Genomic DNA, 15,444 nt, shown 5'->3' with positions numbered 1-15,444 from the left:
GGGGTTGTGGCAGTGAGGAATGCACAGCCTGAAAAGAAATGGCTCCAACCGAATGGTAGAATGGTGAAATCATAGAATGCTTTGGATTGGAAGGAACAGACACATTCCACCAGGACAGGCTGCTCCAAGCCCCATCCAGCCTTGAACACTCTGGTGACTGGAGCTGCCCAGACCATGTGCCCTGGACAGTCTGACCCTTCCCAGCTGCAGGAGCTGATGCCTTCCCTCCTCTGCTGAATCAGGGACCTTGCAAGGCCACGTCAATGAAGGTGTGTCCTGTCTCTGAAATTGTGTCCTTGGCATTTCTTCTTTTTGCCTGTCAAGAGAAATGTTACTCATTCATGGAACTCACTGGAGAGACTCACATACTGCATCTTACATTGACTGCACACGTGATGTGTGAGCAGTATGAACGACAGAATAAGGATATTTTTTTGCTGATTTAAGTCACTTCTGCCTTCAGATGTTCTGTCATCACAGGTGTACTTGCTAAAATAGCAATATCTGGACAGGATGGAAACTAGCATCCAAACCATCCTCAGCCACTTAGGAGAAAGTCCTGATAAGTGGAGTAAAGGCTCTGGGAGCCAGGCAGTGAGCCAGTTAGGGAATCTCTGTTTCAGTGCCATAAAAAATGTGTGCTATCTGGAAAGCAGAACATCTGGCAAACTGGCTAATGAGATCCAGACCAGGGGAGCTCCAAGGCAAATGGAAGAGCTGCCCTGTAGGGTTGGTTTATAACTCTTTGAATTTGTTGGAGGTTACTAGTTTGTTGGAATTTTTTAAAAAAATACTATTTATTTAAAGAAGTGCAGACACCAAAGACCATGGAACTCCAGAGTGACTTCAGTTTGGTATATAATAGCTGGCTGGGAAGGATGATTTATCCCAGCCTCCCATGGATGTTTTCTGTCCCTTATTCCCCTCTCAGCTCTGCCCTGGAGATCCCCCATGGCTGCATGAGCTCCTCTGAATGAGAAAAGTTTGTTTGCTCTCAGCCCATGGAGAGTTTTTCCTTCCCCTAAGCAGGGAATTTGTTTTGCAGAGGGAGAGGTTTGGGCTCTGGAAAGTTTATGCTCCTTCTCTTTCTTCCTTGTTTTTTTGTTTTTTATTGTAATGATGACATATGGAAACTATTTACACAGGAGCATGCTCGGCTGCACTGAATGGAAATGCTGGAGTCCCGGCAGTCTCGTTCCGGATGCCTTGTGTAAGCAGCCAGCTGGTTTTGCTTTTCCTTTTTGTGGGCTTTTTTTTCCCTCCCCTCTTTTCTTTTTTTCCCCTCCCTCTCTCTCTTTTCAGGGAACAACTGGGATAAGTTACACAAGTGTAAGGAAGGAAGCTTTGCCACCTGTGACCAGCTCAGTTGGCTTCCTCTGGCGCGGCCCTTGCGCTGCCAACTTCACGAAATACCTGTTTTATTTATTTTTTTTTGTCTGGAGATTCCTTGCTGTGCCTGCTCAGCACTTTGACTCCTCTCCCGTTAGCTCATCGTGCTTGCTGGTGAGCAAGTTGTGCTAAATGCCAAAACACGAGAGCGCAGCACACAGCTCCGCCAGCACGCTTGTGCCTGGCAGCTCCTCGTCCTGCAGCCAAACCTTCCAAAATCTCGCCCTCGGAAACAGCCAGGGAAAGGATCTGACTGAGGTCTGAGCCACCTTCCTCAGAGGGGAGGGGAGAAACCCTTCAGTTCTGCAGGCAGCAGAGCAGAATCTTTTGTGCGGAGCTTTCCCTTGAGGAAGCTGCGAAATCGAGGAGCAGCTTTCGGCAGGGAGGGAGGAACTGGGGCTGTGCGAGCACCGGCGGCTGCCATGCAGTGGAGAGAGCTGCCTGCCATCTACTTCGAGGATTCCGGGAGCCCTGTGGAGAGATCCTCCTATCTCATTCAGCTCCATACTGATGGTAAACGCCGTCGGGGATGTCGTGCAGCACGAGCGGAGCCGAGCTTGCATTAGTCTGTGTCATTGTTATCTTGGGAGCAGCTGAGGAAATTAGCTCGCTGGAGGGCTGCCAAGCACTCAGTCAGAGGGCTGCTCTTCAAATTTATTATTATTTTTATTATTATTTATGACCCAGATGATGCTGTTGCCTCGGGGATGCTAGATCAACCTTCTGGTACCTGATGGGAAAGGAGCTGATCCACAAAATGCAGCTCCCCACCGGAACACTTCAGTGCATTTTCTGTTGTCTGTGCCTGCTGTAGACAGCAGGAAAGCATCTTGATTTCTAGAGCTGCTTTTCGGTTCTGATTTGCATCTCTGAGCACTGTTTTGTATTTGCAGCCTTGTTCTCAGAGCTGGGACAGCTCTTCTGTTTTCAGCTTCTGTGGGAAGCACAGAGCAGGGTCCTGTCCTGGGGATTTTGCTGGGATGGGTCTTTTGCTCGTGTCGATCCTTCCCCGAGAGGTTAATGTTTGCAAAAGAGCTGCTTCAGGGTTAAAGGTGATTTTGGCATCTTTTGGCAGAGTGCAGTGTGATGGTGTTTAGGTTAATGCTCCAGACCTTTGCTGGTTTGGCCACAGCGTGTTTTGATCCTCTTAAATTTTGTATATTCTGTAACGTAAAGTCCAGGTTCTGATGAAGGTATGCTCCTCCTTTGCTAAGCATCAAATATGAAAAGGTTTTGCTCTCAGGCTGCAGTTTGAGGGAGTCTGTCTTTTTTGAGACACATCCCCTGCAAAAGCTTTGTAAATAACAAGATTTAAGAACTTTTTAGAGCTTGCAATATAACGCTTCTGATTTTTGCATATGGCTGTCATCTCTTAGTTAAAAAGCAGACAAACCAGAAGGCTGCCATTCCAGCTCCGTGGATAAATAAAAACTCCATCATTCAGGTTTTTTTTCAAGAGCTGTGCTAAATCAAGGGGTGCGGGGGAGGAACCGGCCTCATTCAAACATTTGTCCAGATTTTGAGTGGTATTTTAAGGGTGTGGGGGAAGCAAGGAAGAGAAACAGGCTTCGTGCTGCAGAATGCTCAGCAACCTGAGTGTGCAATCTGGAAGGTCTCCACAAACCAGAGAAATGTTATCTTGATTTGATTTGGGGGTGGGAGAGGCAGCTGTGGCTGTGCACTGGTGAAGGGGTTCTGATTTCTTCCCACTCCCTGCCTCTGCCAGGAGCACATGGTGCCTTTTCTCTTGGCAGGTGTAGAGTTTTTGGCATGGGCTCCCTCTCCACTCCAGAGGGTGTTCTGGAGAGACTGAATCAGTAATTCATCGAGGATTATTTTGTCACAGCAAATCTTCAGCAGGCTGTCATGAGAGGGGGAAAGAACCTCGTGGTGCTTTTTTGCCCACTCTCAGATAACAACTTCGAACACAGGGAGAACGAGCTGCCACACCACAGCTCCTGTGCTCATAAAAAAAGAGGGAAATCGGCACTGCTGTGCTGGCAAGCTCAATTTTACATGTACCCACTTTGGGAACATGAGGCACTGGAGGAGGGAAGTCTCTTCTGAGAGCAGGAACAACCATGTGATGTGGGAAATGTTTGAAACCCTGGAGAACTGAGAGTGTGGCTAGCTCCACCACAGGCCCTAAGCAGGTCTCGTTGCTGTGGGTTCTCTGCTCAGTATTCTTTGTCAAAGGTAAAATAAAACCCCCAGTCCCAGAAGAAGAGACCAAGAGTCATTCCCTTTTTGTGCAGTAATTATTTTCTTGCTTAGTTTTCATACTGAGGCTGCAGAATGCAAAAGTGGCAATTATTTTGGAGTTTACATACATGCCCTGTATAAATCTCCCATGGGAAGGGCCCTGTGCATGTGGAACTCTGCTTGGGAGTTGCTTTTTCTACAATTGAATTGTTTTGGGTATTTTTTAAACTAAATCCTTATTTACAAAATCTGATTCAAATGCTCAGTATGGCACTGTTTATAGCTCTTTGCTGGTGAGAAGGACAGGTGCTCAGAAATTTCAGAATTAATGGGTGGAGTGTGAACAGAAAATTCATCTTGCAGTTTGTTTGCATCACGGGGGTGTCGGTACTTAGCAGCACCTCAGAGCGCTGTGAAATTTAGTTATTTAGTGTTAAATAAGATGTGTTATTTAGTGACTCTGAAGTGCTGTGAGAAATGGGGGCTTCCACACAAAGAGCTGACAGCTTCTCTCCTCACACTGGTGCCCCGTGGCAGGGGCAGTGCTGTGTCCATCCTTCCACAGCCTCTGCTCCAAGGATATGTGCAAAAACTTCTTTCTCCTTCAGCAAACCCTCTTTTCTTCACTGGGCTGGCTGTCCTGGGAGGCTGCTGGCTGTTACCTGCCTGGTTTTAGTTCCTGATGCTGATAGCCAGCTTCAGGCATGACAGCACACACCTCTGAGCCAGGAGAGCTGCTTGCTGTATGGAATAAGAAACTGTCTCTTTTGATGATCTTCCAGGAGCATTCCCGTGTGGAAGTGCTGGGTTTGAGTGTCTCTTTTAAGCTCTTACCTGCCAAGAGTCCATTTCTCAGTGTACAAGCTGCCACTTTCCTGGTTACTCTGCCTGTCTGTGATCCCAGAGCCTCCTGCTCCATCCCAGTTTCCCTAATGGTCAATCCCTGTTTCCCTGATGCAGATGGAGGCAGCTACGACGTTGTCAACGATGCCTCCAGCCCCGCGGCCAGGGAGTGCTGCGCCCAGCAGGGCTCTGCCCGGCACAACTGGGAGATGAACTACCAAGAGGCAGCCATCTACCTCCAGGTGGGTCCTCCTGGAGCTGGGGGAATGGTCTGCAGGAGCTACGGTGGTTCTTGCTTGTGGGAAACAAACAGCTTCCGTTTTGAGGCTGGGAATTTGGTGTTTTGCCGAGGATTCTGCTTCAGGAGTGGGGAGGCACCTCCAGATAGGCTTTGGAAGTCATTTGGAGCATCTGGACAACAAAATACCCACCCTCTCCCAAGGACTGCAGGGCTTGGGGGGTTCAGCACATGCACAGTTCTGCCAGCTTGGCAAATGGAAGTTTTTGTAGCTGGTCACAGATTGTCATCCCATCCCCACAGTCACTCCAGGGAGAATGGTCAGTGGCCAGCATGACCAGAGACACCTGGGGGTGTCTCCTGCTCTGCAAGTGCAGCTCCCAATCCTGCCTTGGCCCAGCTAGTGTCAGTCAAGTCCTGCAGGAGATGTGAGCTACGAGAGAAAGCAGAGGTCTTGATTTCTACAGGATTAAAGGATGTTTGGATTAGGATCAGCCCAGGAGCAAAATTTATAATACTTTAAAAAACAGAGAATGAAACCCCACCCATGCTTCAGCAACCAGAAACACCATCCTGACTGCAACAAGGTTTGCAGTTGGTGTTTTTTAAGGTTGCTGTAATCTGGTGTGAGGAATTAGCCACCAAAACTGAGTTTCTCCCAGAGCTGTCCAGTCTGAAATTGTTGCTGGTTCCATTACTGTCCATCCTTCCTTCTCTTCATTCCCTTTCAAAACTCTGAGGTGCTTTGGACCCAGTTGGGCTTTCTTTTTTGGTTTAAGCCACTGCAAGGTGACAAAAAGTGTTTGTTCCTCCCTGCTTTGACCCCACAGGACAGAGAAATCTCACTTCTCAGATATTTAAAACAGTGTAGGTTGGACCTTGGCAACACTTGAGTGCTCCGTGCTGTGCTGGAGCAGCCCTGGCAATGGCAGGGTGGCTCCAGCCTCCTTCCCAGGCTTTTGTTTAAACTCCTGATTATTGGAGCAGCTCTGGAAAGGGTCATTGAGCTGCTGCAGCTCTGATGGTAATGGGCACAGCAGGCCTGGCCCTTCGGATGGGGGTGATTGCTGCTGCTGCCTGACCAATGCCCACGATGACACTGTCCTTGAAATGAGGTAGAATCACTTCAAGAGAGTTTTGTGAGCAGTGGCTGCAGGCAGCTGTCAGGTCTGGATAAGAGGGCTTTGCTGTCCAGCCAGGTTTGGAATTGTTTGGCTCCCAAGAGGCAGGATTTAGGCTGTTTGTAATTCCACAAGTGTGCTTGGATGGGAATGACCCCGCTGATCTCAGCCTGGGCTCTTTGCAGGGCTGGCTCTGTGCTGCTCCAGCCCAGCTCATTGACCCAGCAGGGTTTGTTCTGAAACCCAGCGTGAGCTGCACTAAGTGAGAAACACTGGGAGCCCTCTCCTGAGCCAGTCTGGAGAATGCTTCACTTCCTAAAGGAGAGAGAGTTCCCTGACCTCGTTACCCATCTGCAAACACGGCTATTCTGCTTTGATAGGAATAGCTTGACTGTCCTTGCAGTAATTGCTTGCCTGGAAAGATGTTAATTTAAATAAAACCTCACCACTTCTCATACATTCATGTGGCCCTGCTGGGGAAAAGTGATCTCTTATGACAGTTCCCAAGAGGCTGCAAGTTTCCTGTGAGTGACAAAAGCTCCCTTGCCAAAACTGTTGACTTGAGAAAGAGAAGAAGCTGTTGGGTGGTTCTGCATGAAAACCCTCTAAAACTCCCCAAACTAAGTTTCATCCTAGAAGTAAAAATAGTCATGATGTAGCTGTTTGAAAATCAGTTGTAGGCAAAGTGTTAAGATGGAGTATCTGACCTTTTAATGTTAATTAAGCTTTCTAGTTAAGAGGGAGTAACAGATCAGCATAGAGACTTGTTAATTTTTCATGGAGTCTGTCTTACATTCCTGAAGCAGAAAACACTGTGTGTGCTCCAATGTTTTCTCCCAGACATTTTGCAAGGCCAAGATAAGGAGGAACAACTGTCAGCCAGGTGCCCTGGAGCTTATCTGGGTGTTTTCATGTTCTGTCCTAGAGAAGTTTAATCAAATAAGCCTGTAAACATGTGGAAGTGGTTGCAAGTAAATGAGGGGCTGTGTTTATGTTGGGATGTTTCTGAACATTTCTGAAGTTTCTTTGCCTGCCTTTATAAATTCTCCCAGCTCTCTGTCTCATTGTGAAAAGGCTCAGGGGTTTGTGGATATTAAGGAGTTTCATTACTGAGCTGTGGTTATGAACAGAAGGGGATGTCCCGTGTGTGTAGAGTCCATTCCTCAATAAACACGTCAACAGCAGGCTGGAAATGGGAACAGTCTGTTGGGAATTGTATCTAATCCCTATAAAAGTCTACATTCTTCACTCTTTTATAGTACTAAGAATGACTAATACTACTCCCTTCTTTATTCCTGCTGCCCTAGGAAGGAGAAAATAATGACAAGTTCTTCACTCACCCCAAAAATGCCAAAGCACTCGCTGCCTACCTCTTTGCACACAACCACCTTTTCTACCTGATGGAGCTGAGCACAGCCCTGCTGCTCCTGCTGCTGTCCCTCTGCGAGGCTCCAGCGGTCCCCATGCTCCGTCTGGGCATCTTTGTAAGTACCTGGGGGCTAAATGAGCCAGGCTGCTTGCTCTGCAGTGTGGGTAAGAGGAAAACGATGGCCAGACAGAGAGGAAGGAGGAGGCAGTAAGAGGAAAAAAAATCCACCTGGCTTCTTCTGTAAATGGTTGACAGCAGATAGGCCAGACAGCAAAACTTCCTTTTTCCATCTAGGCAGAGCACAGTGAAAGTGGCACTCATTTGGTGTTATAGATTTGTGCAGCTCTTCATTTTGTAACAGAAATGGGTGGGTTTTTTTCCCTTTTTCATGAGATAACTCAGCAGTCTACGTGCTTTGATGCAGTGCTTTCAAAGTTGTCATCAGGGCTGGTGCCATTACCCCAGCACCACCACTGGTTCCTGGAACACAGATCAGGACCTTCCCTGTGATCTTCCAGAATGTCTAATTCAAGAGAAAACCCTTCTCTGTGTAAAACCTCTCTGCCCAGCAGCTCTCCTTCCCGTGTTTCACCAAAAAAAATTGCAGTCTTCATCTTTTTTCAAAGTGTTTCTGCTGAAGTTGTTGATATCTTGACCTTTTGTTTCAAATGTATCAATAAGTTTGTTTCTGTATTGCTCAAGCCCAGAAGGGACGTGGATTTCAGGAAATTCTGACCTGGTACTGCTTAGAGGAAACGGTACAAAGCATTAGATATAGAAATTTTGATAAACAGTGCTCTGTTAGGTGTAAAAGAGTGGCTTGGGGTTTTCCTGCATGCCTCAAGGTGATGCTCAGACTGCTGTCAAACCCACCTGCTCCTTGAAAAAGGAGGGGCAGGAGTGTGGGCTCTCCTGGACCGCTGTTCTCACCAAACCCGTGCTGTGGCAGGTCCACGCAACCCTGGAGCTGTTCGCGTTAATCGTGGTCGTCTTTGAACTCTCGATGAAGATGAGGTGGCTGGGCTTCCAAACCTTTATCAGGCACAAAAGGACTATGGTCAAGGTGAGTTGTCTGCTTGATTGTCAGGGTTCCTCCTTTAGCTCCTCCAGGAACCAAAGAGCCAGGTTAAACATCGGCCGGCACTGCAGCAGGGATGACGTAGCCACTACATCCCAGCTGCCAAATGATTCATGCTAAATCCCTGAACCTCAGGGACACTTCCCATCCTTCAAATGTCCAAATAAACAGGTGGTCAGCCAGAGCTCTGCCTCTGATTCCCCCCTTTCTTGCAGACATGTGTGCTGTTGGTGCAGTTCATCGAGGCCATCGTGGTGCTGGTGCGCCAGACCTCGCACGTGCGCATCACCCGCGCCCTGCGCTGCATCTTCCTCGTGGACTGTCGCTACTGTGGGGCCGTCAGAAGGTGATGCTGGGCTGCCTGGGGGTTCTGCCCTCATTCCTAGGGCTGGGCTGGAGGGAAAACACTCAAATCCTCCAGGCATCCTGGGAAAATCAGCGTCTTTGAGTGGCGTTTGTGTTGGAGATGGTTCTATTGGGAGCTAAGTGTGGATGTGCTGTCGGTACACAGGGCTCGGGTGGATAAACCAGCACAGGGGTGTGGCTGCATTGGCTCTGCTCCTTGGCTTGCCTGGAAACTGCACAGTGAATCAGAGCTGGTCTTTGGGGAAGGAGAGCTGACAGTGTGACATTAGTGTTGTTTGCAGTACCTGAGAGCTGACTGCAAGGGACAGATGGGTAGCTTGGAAATGATCTTAATTTAGCAAGCTTTCTACTTTTAATCCTTGGAGGGAGTGGGAAGAGAGCCCTCGAGTGTGGGGTTTTGGTGGTGGGTTTTTTTCTTTCCCCTGACAACCCGGAGGAGTAAATGTGCAAATTTTAGTTTATTAATGTTTTCTTTTTTTTTCAGAAATCTGCGACAGATCTTCCAGTCCCTCCCACCATTTATTGACATCCTTCTCCTCCTGCTTTTTTTCATGGTGATATTTGCTATTCTGGGTGAGTTGTATTTATGGATGGAGAAGTGATGCTCTTAACCAGTGATTGTCCAAAAGCAACATGAACAGCCTGGATGAATGTAAAGCTGATCAGATTCAAAGTGTTGCCAGGATCTTCCAGTTATCCCATTTCATCTGCAGTCATCTGGAATGCAGAGTTAAAACATCCAAGAAATCTGAAATCTGGGTATTTGATTTTGAGACAAAAGTCCTTTTGACCTCTGCCAGAGCACAATTAGTGGCCTGTGTTTTCAAGCTCTGCTTCCACCAGCCCTTCCTCAACATTGACAGTTTAATCTGCATCCCCACAAATGTGTCTGGAGTGTTCCTGCTGCAGTCCAAAGCATCCCCAGAAAGTTTATTTTCCAAAAGGAGCAGTGAAATGCCAATGGCATCTCTTGGCAAATCTCTGTGGAGAAAGTCTTCTCGATAGTCCATCTTCAGGGTGTCAGAGAGGATTTACTGTTAGTGGGACCTTCCTTTGGGAACTGCTCCACTGCTCAACATTGAACTGACTTTCTTTTTGTTTGTTCTTTCTCCTTTCTCTCCTCCTCTATTTTCTCTGCTGCTTCTTTAGGTTTTTACTTGTTTTCTCCTAACCACTCAGATCCGGTGAGTACCTTGATTCTTTCATTGGGAGTCCAGCATTACAGTGCAGTCACAGTTTATTCCATGTGAGACCACGCACAGGCCTGGCAGTGTCACCCTGCTTTACCCTCTGCTGGGGAGGAAGAGTGTGGAAGGAACTTCCTCCAAGACAGGATGTCCCAAAGGGAACATTCTCAGAGTTGTTCCTTGTTCTTGATGCCTTCATTCAGCCAAAAGAGCCATCTTCCTCTGTCCCCAGGGGAGGAGGTGTTGGGGCAAAGCTCGGCCACTTCCACTGCTGTGGTCAGAGTCCAGCAGCCACTGGTTCCTGCTGCTGCCCAGGCTGTGGCTGGCTGGGAGGAAGCACTCAGAAAAATGTGCTTTTGTTTTAACCCTTCACACACCATTTCTCAGGGAACTTTAAAAGGGACCAGTGCTGAAGTTCTTCTCCCTAGGGAAGGCATCAGGGGTTTGTGGGAGTGCCTGTATCCATAGGGGTGGGGGGACTGGTTGTTTCTTTGAACAAAATGTCCCTATGAGTTCCTGCTTGCATTTTGTCATGGGATTTTTTTAATTTTTTTTTTGCAGTACTTCAATACCTTAGAGAACAGCCTGGTGAATCTCTTTGTGCTTTTGACCACTTCAAAGTAAGTTCATGCTCTTCTATCTCAGTCTTTCCCTTTGTCCCAAAGGAGTCTGGCAGAGCCAAGAGTTTATCTGCAGAAATGCTCTGTCTCCAGATGGGTGACCCCTTTCCTCTGCCTGAGAGATGTCCAGGGTCAGCCTGCATGGGAAGAACTGGTATTTCATTTTCCTTTAGGACACTGTGACCTCAGCTGCAGAGTTATCTCTGAGGACTCAGACTTCTTCATCACTGTGAGGGCAGTAAGGGGGGAAAACAGCTTTGTTAGGCCTTGTTCCAAGAAGGGAAAATTTGTGTTTGTGCTTCTTTGTGAGCCAACAGCTTGCTGTTGAGAAGTAACTTCCTATTCCTGTGCTGCAGCTCACCTGCCTGCTAGGAAATTGGGATAACAGCAGTGAGTAAATATTGATCTGCTGTCAGGGAGAGCCCTGAGGATTAGGAAATTAGCAAAGGGTGGAATAAATCTGAGGTTGTAACACCTGCAGCGAGGCTGTACTGCTGTTGTTAAGTATCAAAGCATAGCCTTAACCACATCACAAGCCCCATTTGGAGTTTGGGATGTGTGAGCAATGTGCTTGCCGTGTTGATTTTTTTTTTCCCACGAGTTTTGTACAACTGTGCAGATCTTTAGATGTGAGTTTATACACACACACACATCCCCTGTGGCTCTTGCAGTGGGATGTGTCCCATGAGTTATTTGGTGTTTACCCTGGTGTCCCTTGGGATGCAGTTTCCCTGATGTGATGATGCCGTCCTACGCCCGCAACCCCTGGTCCTGTGTCTTCTTCATCGTGTACCTCTCCATTGAGCTCTACTTCATCATGAACTTGGTGAGTCCCCAGGGGAGCACTTCCCTTCCCTCTGCCTGGCTTTGGAGCTCATTGCTCAGCAGAGCCTTCCCCATTCCCAGAACTGCTCTGCAATCAGCTCAGACCCTTTGGCAGAACACTTTTAGAAGTGGCAGCTTGGCTACAGATAGAACTCTTTTAATGTCTAACCATGAGGAATTGAACTAAATCACAGAAAACCAAATTATATGAGCATCTTTCAACTACTTTCCCATTAATATCCTGCTTGGAGAGACATACTCGGTTGCATGAAATTTATTATCCTTCTCTGTCTTAATTATTTATCATAAAATGGCATTTTATTATCTGGACTTGCCCGAAATAGTTTGTAAATCAGTTTGAAGGGGATGGAATTACTCAGTATGGCAGGACTGCAGTGCTGATCACTGCAGAGTGAGAGCATGGCTGCCCAGGGGAGGATGTGAGTGCTGGAAAAGGGCTTGCTGAAGGAGCTGAGGAATTCTGCAGCCCAAGGTGAGGGATTTGATGCTTGTGCTTGGATTCCACTGCCTTCCCAGATGGAGGGTTAGCTTTGCAGTGTGTTAACCAAAGCTCCCAGGAAGGGTGAATCCAGAGAGCAGCCCTCCAACCCTGCTTTCCAGGGACAGATCAGGGTGTTTGAATTAATCTTTTGATATGGTTTTCTGCTGGCATTTGTGTGGTTTAGCTGTAGCTCTTAAAACTCACTAGCAAGTGTTGAGAGGCCAGAAACATTTGGACCTCCTCCAAAAAGTGAATCCCTGTGAGCTTGGGGTCCCTTTGTGGGATCTCACCCACTCCATCAGCGTTCCTCTGCAGGCAGTGCCTCTCCCTGCTTCCCTGAAACCCTGCAGAGTGTAAGGGTCAAAACAGCACTGTTTTTCCCTGTCTCCTCAGCTTCTGGCTGTTGTGTTTGACACTTTCAATGACATTGAGAAGAGGAAGTTCAAGTCCCTGCTGCTGCACAAGCGCACGGCCATCCAGCACGCGTACCGGCTGCTGGTCACCAAGCAGGTACGGCTGTGGCACAGCACCCTGGGCTGGGCTGCCTAAACAGCACCTCCAAATAAAGGACATTTATCACTGTTGATTGTTATCAGACTCACCACAGGCTGGTGGTTTTTTCATTCACGTAACTTGTTCACCTCTGTTTCTGGAGAAAAAGCAGAGTGCTCTGAAGTTCAGCCCTGCGTGAGGTTATGGCTTGGTAAAATGAGGGAAATTTGTTCTGGAGTGATCATTGATTCCTCTCTGATTCAGTCTGGGTCACTTGAGGACTTGTTTGGCTTACCAAACATCACTACTGAGAGGAGGGATGGGTCATACAGTTGAAGGTAGAATCCATTTTCTAGATCCTGCACAAATGAACAGTGCAGAAACAGAAGGAATTCACCTGCAAACAACTTTTTACAGGGACAAGAGCTGTGGGGAGAAGGTTGATTTCTTGCTTAACTTGTTGGAGCAGCAAGAGAAATAAGACCCAAAAATAACTAACCCACTTCTAGTAAATTAATTCATGTTTAGATGGTTTTAAAGAAGTGCCATGATGGGATCTGTTAGGCTGCCTGCTAATTTCCCAAGAAGAGGGGTTGAACTCTGCTTGGGGTTTCTGGTTGGACAGTTTTCAGGTGATGGGGCAACGGGGAACAGTTCTGCATTTGCTGGAGGGACCAATTGCCAGGAAGGCTTTCTGATCTCTGTGTCCTGGGATGAGCTTGCTGTGTTCAAGTAATAGCTCAGGGTACTTAGGGGGCTCAATTATAATGTATGAAATCCTGCTTAAAACAAATCCAGAGTGAGAATTAAAAGCCTCTGTGCGTTCCTGCCTGATCCTGCTGCCTCTAACAGCATTCCTTTGTTGCCAGAGGCCGTCTGGAATTTCCTTCAAGCACTTCGAAGGGCTGCTGCGGTTCTACAAGCCTCGGATGTGTGCCAGGGAGAGATATCTCACCTTCAAAGCACTGAATCAGAGCAATACCCCTTTAGTCAGGTAGGATGGGCCTGCTGCTGCACTCCCTGCAGCTGGGGCTGTGCTTTGGAGAGGATGGCTGGGTTTATGGGACCAGCCTTGTGTGCCATGTGGGAATAGGAAGGGTTTTTCTGGGATGCTGGGAGCGGTGGGTACCCTGAGAGCTGAGGTTTTCCTTGGGAGGTGCTGGAGTTCCTGCATGCCCTCTTGTGGATACAGCACTGTGCTGGCACTCACAGGCAGGATCTGCTTCCCAGTCCCCTGCCAGAACAGAGCCAGGAGCTGGGGAGCAGCGCTGGGGCCTGTGAGGGGCATTTCCTCACACACTGCAGCCTCACAGCTTAACAAGTTTCTGCTTTTTTCCAGCAGCTGGCTGTCGTTCCCCTTACCCCCAGGGTTTTGTTAATTAAAATTTGGTTCTGCTGGTGCTTTCAGGGCTGCCATCCTCGGTGTTATGAGGCAGAGAATTGCTGTTCTGCTGGGGGGTGGGTGCAGCTAACTCCAACCAGCAAGGGAGCAGAGGGAATTAGAGCAGGAGATCTTCTCTTCCTTTTCCTTTGTTCTGGCCACAGACAGGTTCCAAGTGACTCTCCTATGAAACTGGTGCTGATGCTTCTCCTTGAAGTCAAGTGCCACAGAGAAGTATTGAAAATGGCCCAGGGAGAAAGACTGAGTTGTGAAATTCAGGCACCGATGTCACCAGTAAGAGTCTGAGAAGTTCAGCATCCTCACTTGCAGACACATAAAAGCTGTTACAGGCCTGACCCCGAGCACCTAGCCAGGCACTCATGTCCTATGAGTTTCTTTGCTTTCATGTCCTTTTTCAAACTTCATTTTTAGCTTGAAAAGAAAATGTGTAAAGATGTTAGAAAAGAACCATATGAGTAATTAAGCCAGTCCAAGACTTCTTCATGAAGAGCAGTGCAATCTCCATCCCTTGGGGTTGGCATCTAAGCCTCAGGTCTTTCCTCTCAGTGGTAAAATTCTGGAGTTCAGTAGAGTCAGAGTTTCCCCTGAGGGCTGAAGCATTACAGAAAGGAGATGCTGGCTATTGTCAGTCAGGAGCCTTTGGCCAGGCTGGGAAGAGGTCACTGTTGAGTTCTGTGGCTGTGGCTGCAGTTCTGATAAGGAGTTAATCACTTCCAGGGGCTCTCCACCAGTGATGTCTGACAAAGACAATTAAAGATCTGGTCACCCTCTAGGCTCTGATCAGATCTTTCTTTCTGTTTTGCAGTCTAAAGGATTTTTACAATTTCTATGAAGTTGTTGGCTTAAAATGGAAGGTAAGAGTTTGTTGGGTGGAGAAGAAGGGAGCTGTGTGTGGGAGGGAGAGAAAAGGAGCGGTTAGAGAGGAGCTGGGTAAGAAACAAAGGCAGCCTAAGAGAAGGAGGTGATGGGGGTAAGGTGGGTGTCCATGCCTGCCCTCTTGTCTGCATGGATGTGGCTCTGGCTGCTGCTGACCGTGGCTGTTCTGCTCGCAGGCAAAACGGAACCGCGAGCACTGGTTTGATGACCTTCCACGGACTGCCTTCCTTATTTTTAAAGGTAACACACTGTTTTCATGGCAGTCTGTGTTCAGCTGGCAGGAGGAGTATTTCTTTACGAAGGCAGGACACTCTGAAGGGACTTCCTCTTATGTCCCTGGCAAACACCTGAGGGAAGGCCTTCTAACCAACTCCCTGTGTGTCCAGAGCCTCCGAGGCCAGAGACTTGGATCCAGAGTCTCCAGGGAAGATTTCTGTCCTGTAAATATTCCTGCAGTGACTGTGGACTGGGATTTGGCTTGTCACAAAAGCTGTTAGACTGCCTGGTCCCAAGATGTAGTTGCAGCTTCCATCCAGTTCAAGAACTGCAGTTTGGGAAAGGAAAAGAGGCCTGGAGCCCCCATCAGAGTAATGCATTGCCAATTTACCTCCTGTGCCCCAAGTTTCCTGACTGGATGTAGCCATGCAGAATTAAGAACCTGCAGCTCTTCTGAGGTGTTTTGTGCTGCTGGGGAGCAGCTGACACCTTGTGATCCAAATCCAGCTGCCACAGGGAGCCCTCAGAGCTTTGCTGATGCTCCCAACCCTTCCTGTTGTTCCAAACACAGAGCATTTACTTCTGTCCACACTCCAGAATTAGCACATGGACACCAAACATCCTGGGGACTAAGGGTAATTACTGCATTGCTGCTAAAATTCTAAAGGATATTTTGAGAATTTATATGATCTATGGATAAGGATATATGATATAAGGA

At 47.9% G+C, this 15,444-nt stretch overlaps 1 protein-coding gene across 3 annotated transcripts in view; it reads left to right on the top strand.

Moving 5' to 3' along the window:
* TPCN1 (two pore segment channel 1) overlaps positions 1 to 15,444 on the top strand; it is a 40,685-nt gene that overhangs the window by 13,256 nt on the left and 11,985 nt on the right. For 2 of the 3 annotated variants that reach the window (XM_033518297.1, XM_015644060.3), the window contains 12 exons: positions 4,552 to 4,676; positions 7,101 to 7,277; positions 8,112 to 8,225; positions 8,456 to 8,586; positions 9,091 to 9,179; positions 9,756 to 9,790; positions 10,355 to 10,413; positions 11,140 to 11,239; positions 12,134 to 12,250; positions 13,102 to 13,226; positions 14,440 to 14,488; positions 14,687 to 14,750. In XM_033518297.1, the coding sequence (XP_033374188.1) occupies positions 4,552 to 4,676; positions 7,101 to 7,277; positions 8,112 to 8,225; positions 8,456 to 8,586; positions 9,091 to 9,179; positions 9,756 to 9,790; positions 10,355 to 10,413; positions 11,140 to 11,239; positions 12,134 to 12,250; positions 13,102 to 13,226; positions 14,440 to 14,488; positions 14,687 to 14,750 (1,185 nt within the window). Of the gene's footprint in view, positions 1 to 1,182; positions 1,903 to 4,551; positions 4,677 to 7,100; positions 7,278 to 8,111; positions 8,226 to 8,455; positions 8,587 to 9,090; positions 9,180 to 9,755; positions 9,791 to 10,354; positions 10,414 to 11,139; positions 11,240 to 12,133; positions 12,251 to 13,101; positions 13,227 to 14,439; positions 14,489 to 14,686; positions 14,751 to 15,444 lie in introns of those variants that run through there. The other variant, XM_015644061.2, reaches the window with a different exon arrangement.

The sequence above is a fragment of the Parus major genome, chromosome 15, assembly GCF_001522545.3.
Source record: "Parus major isolate Abel chromosome 15, Parus_major1.1, whole genome shotgun sequence".
Classification (NCBI taxonomy): domain Eukaryota; kingdom Metazoa; phylum Chordata; class Aves; order Passeriformes; family Paridae; genus Parus; species Parus major.
This window is presented reverse-complemented; position numbering and strand designations above follow the sequence as displayed.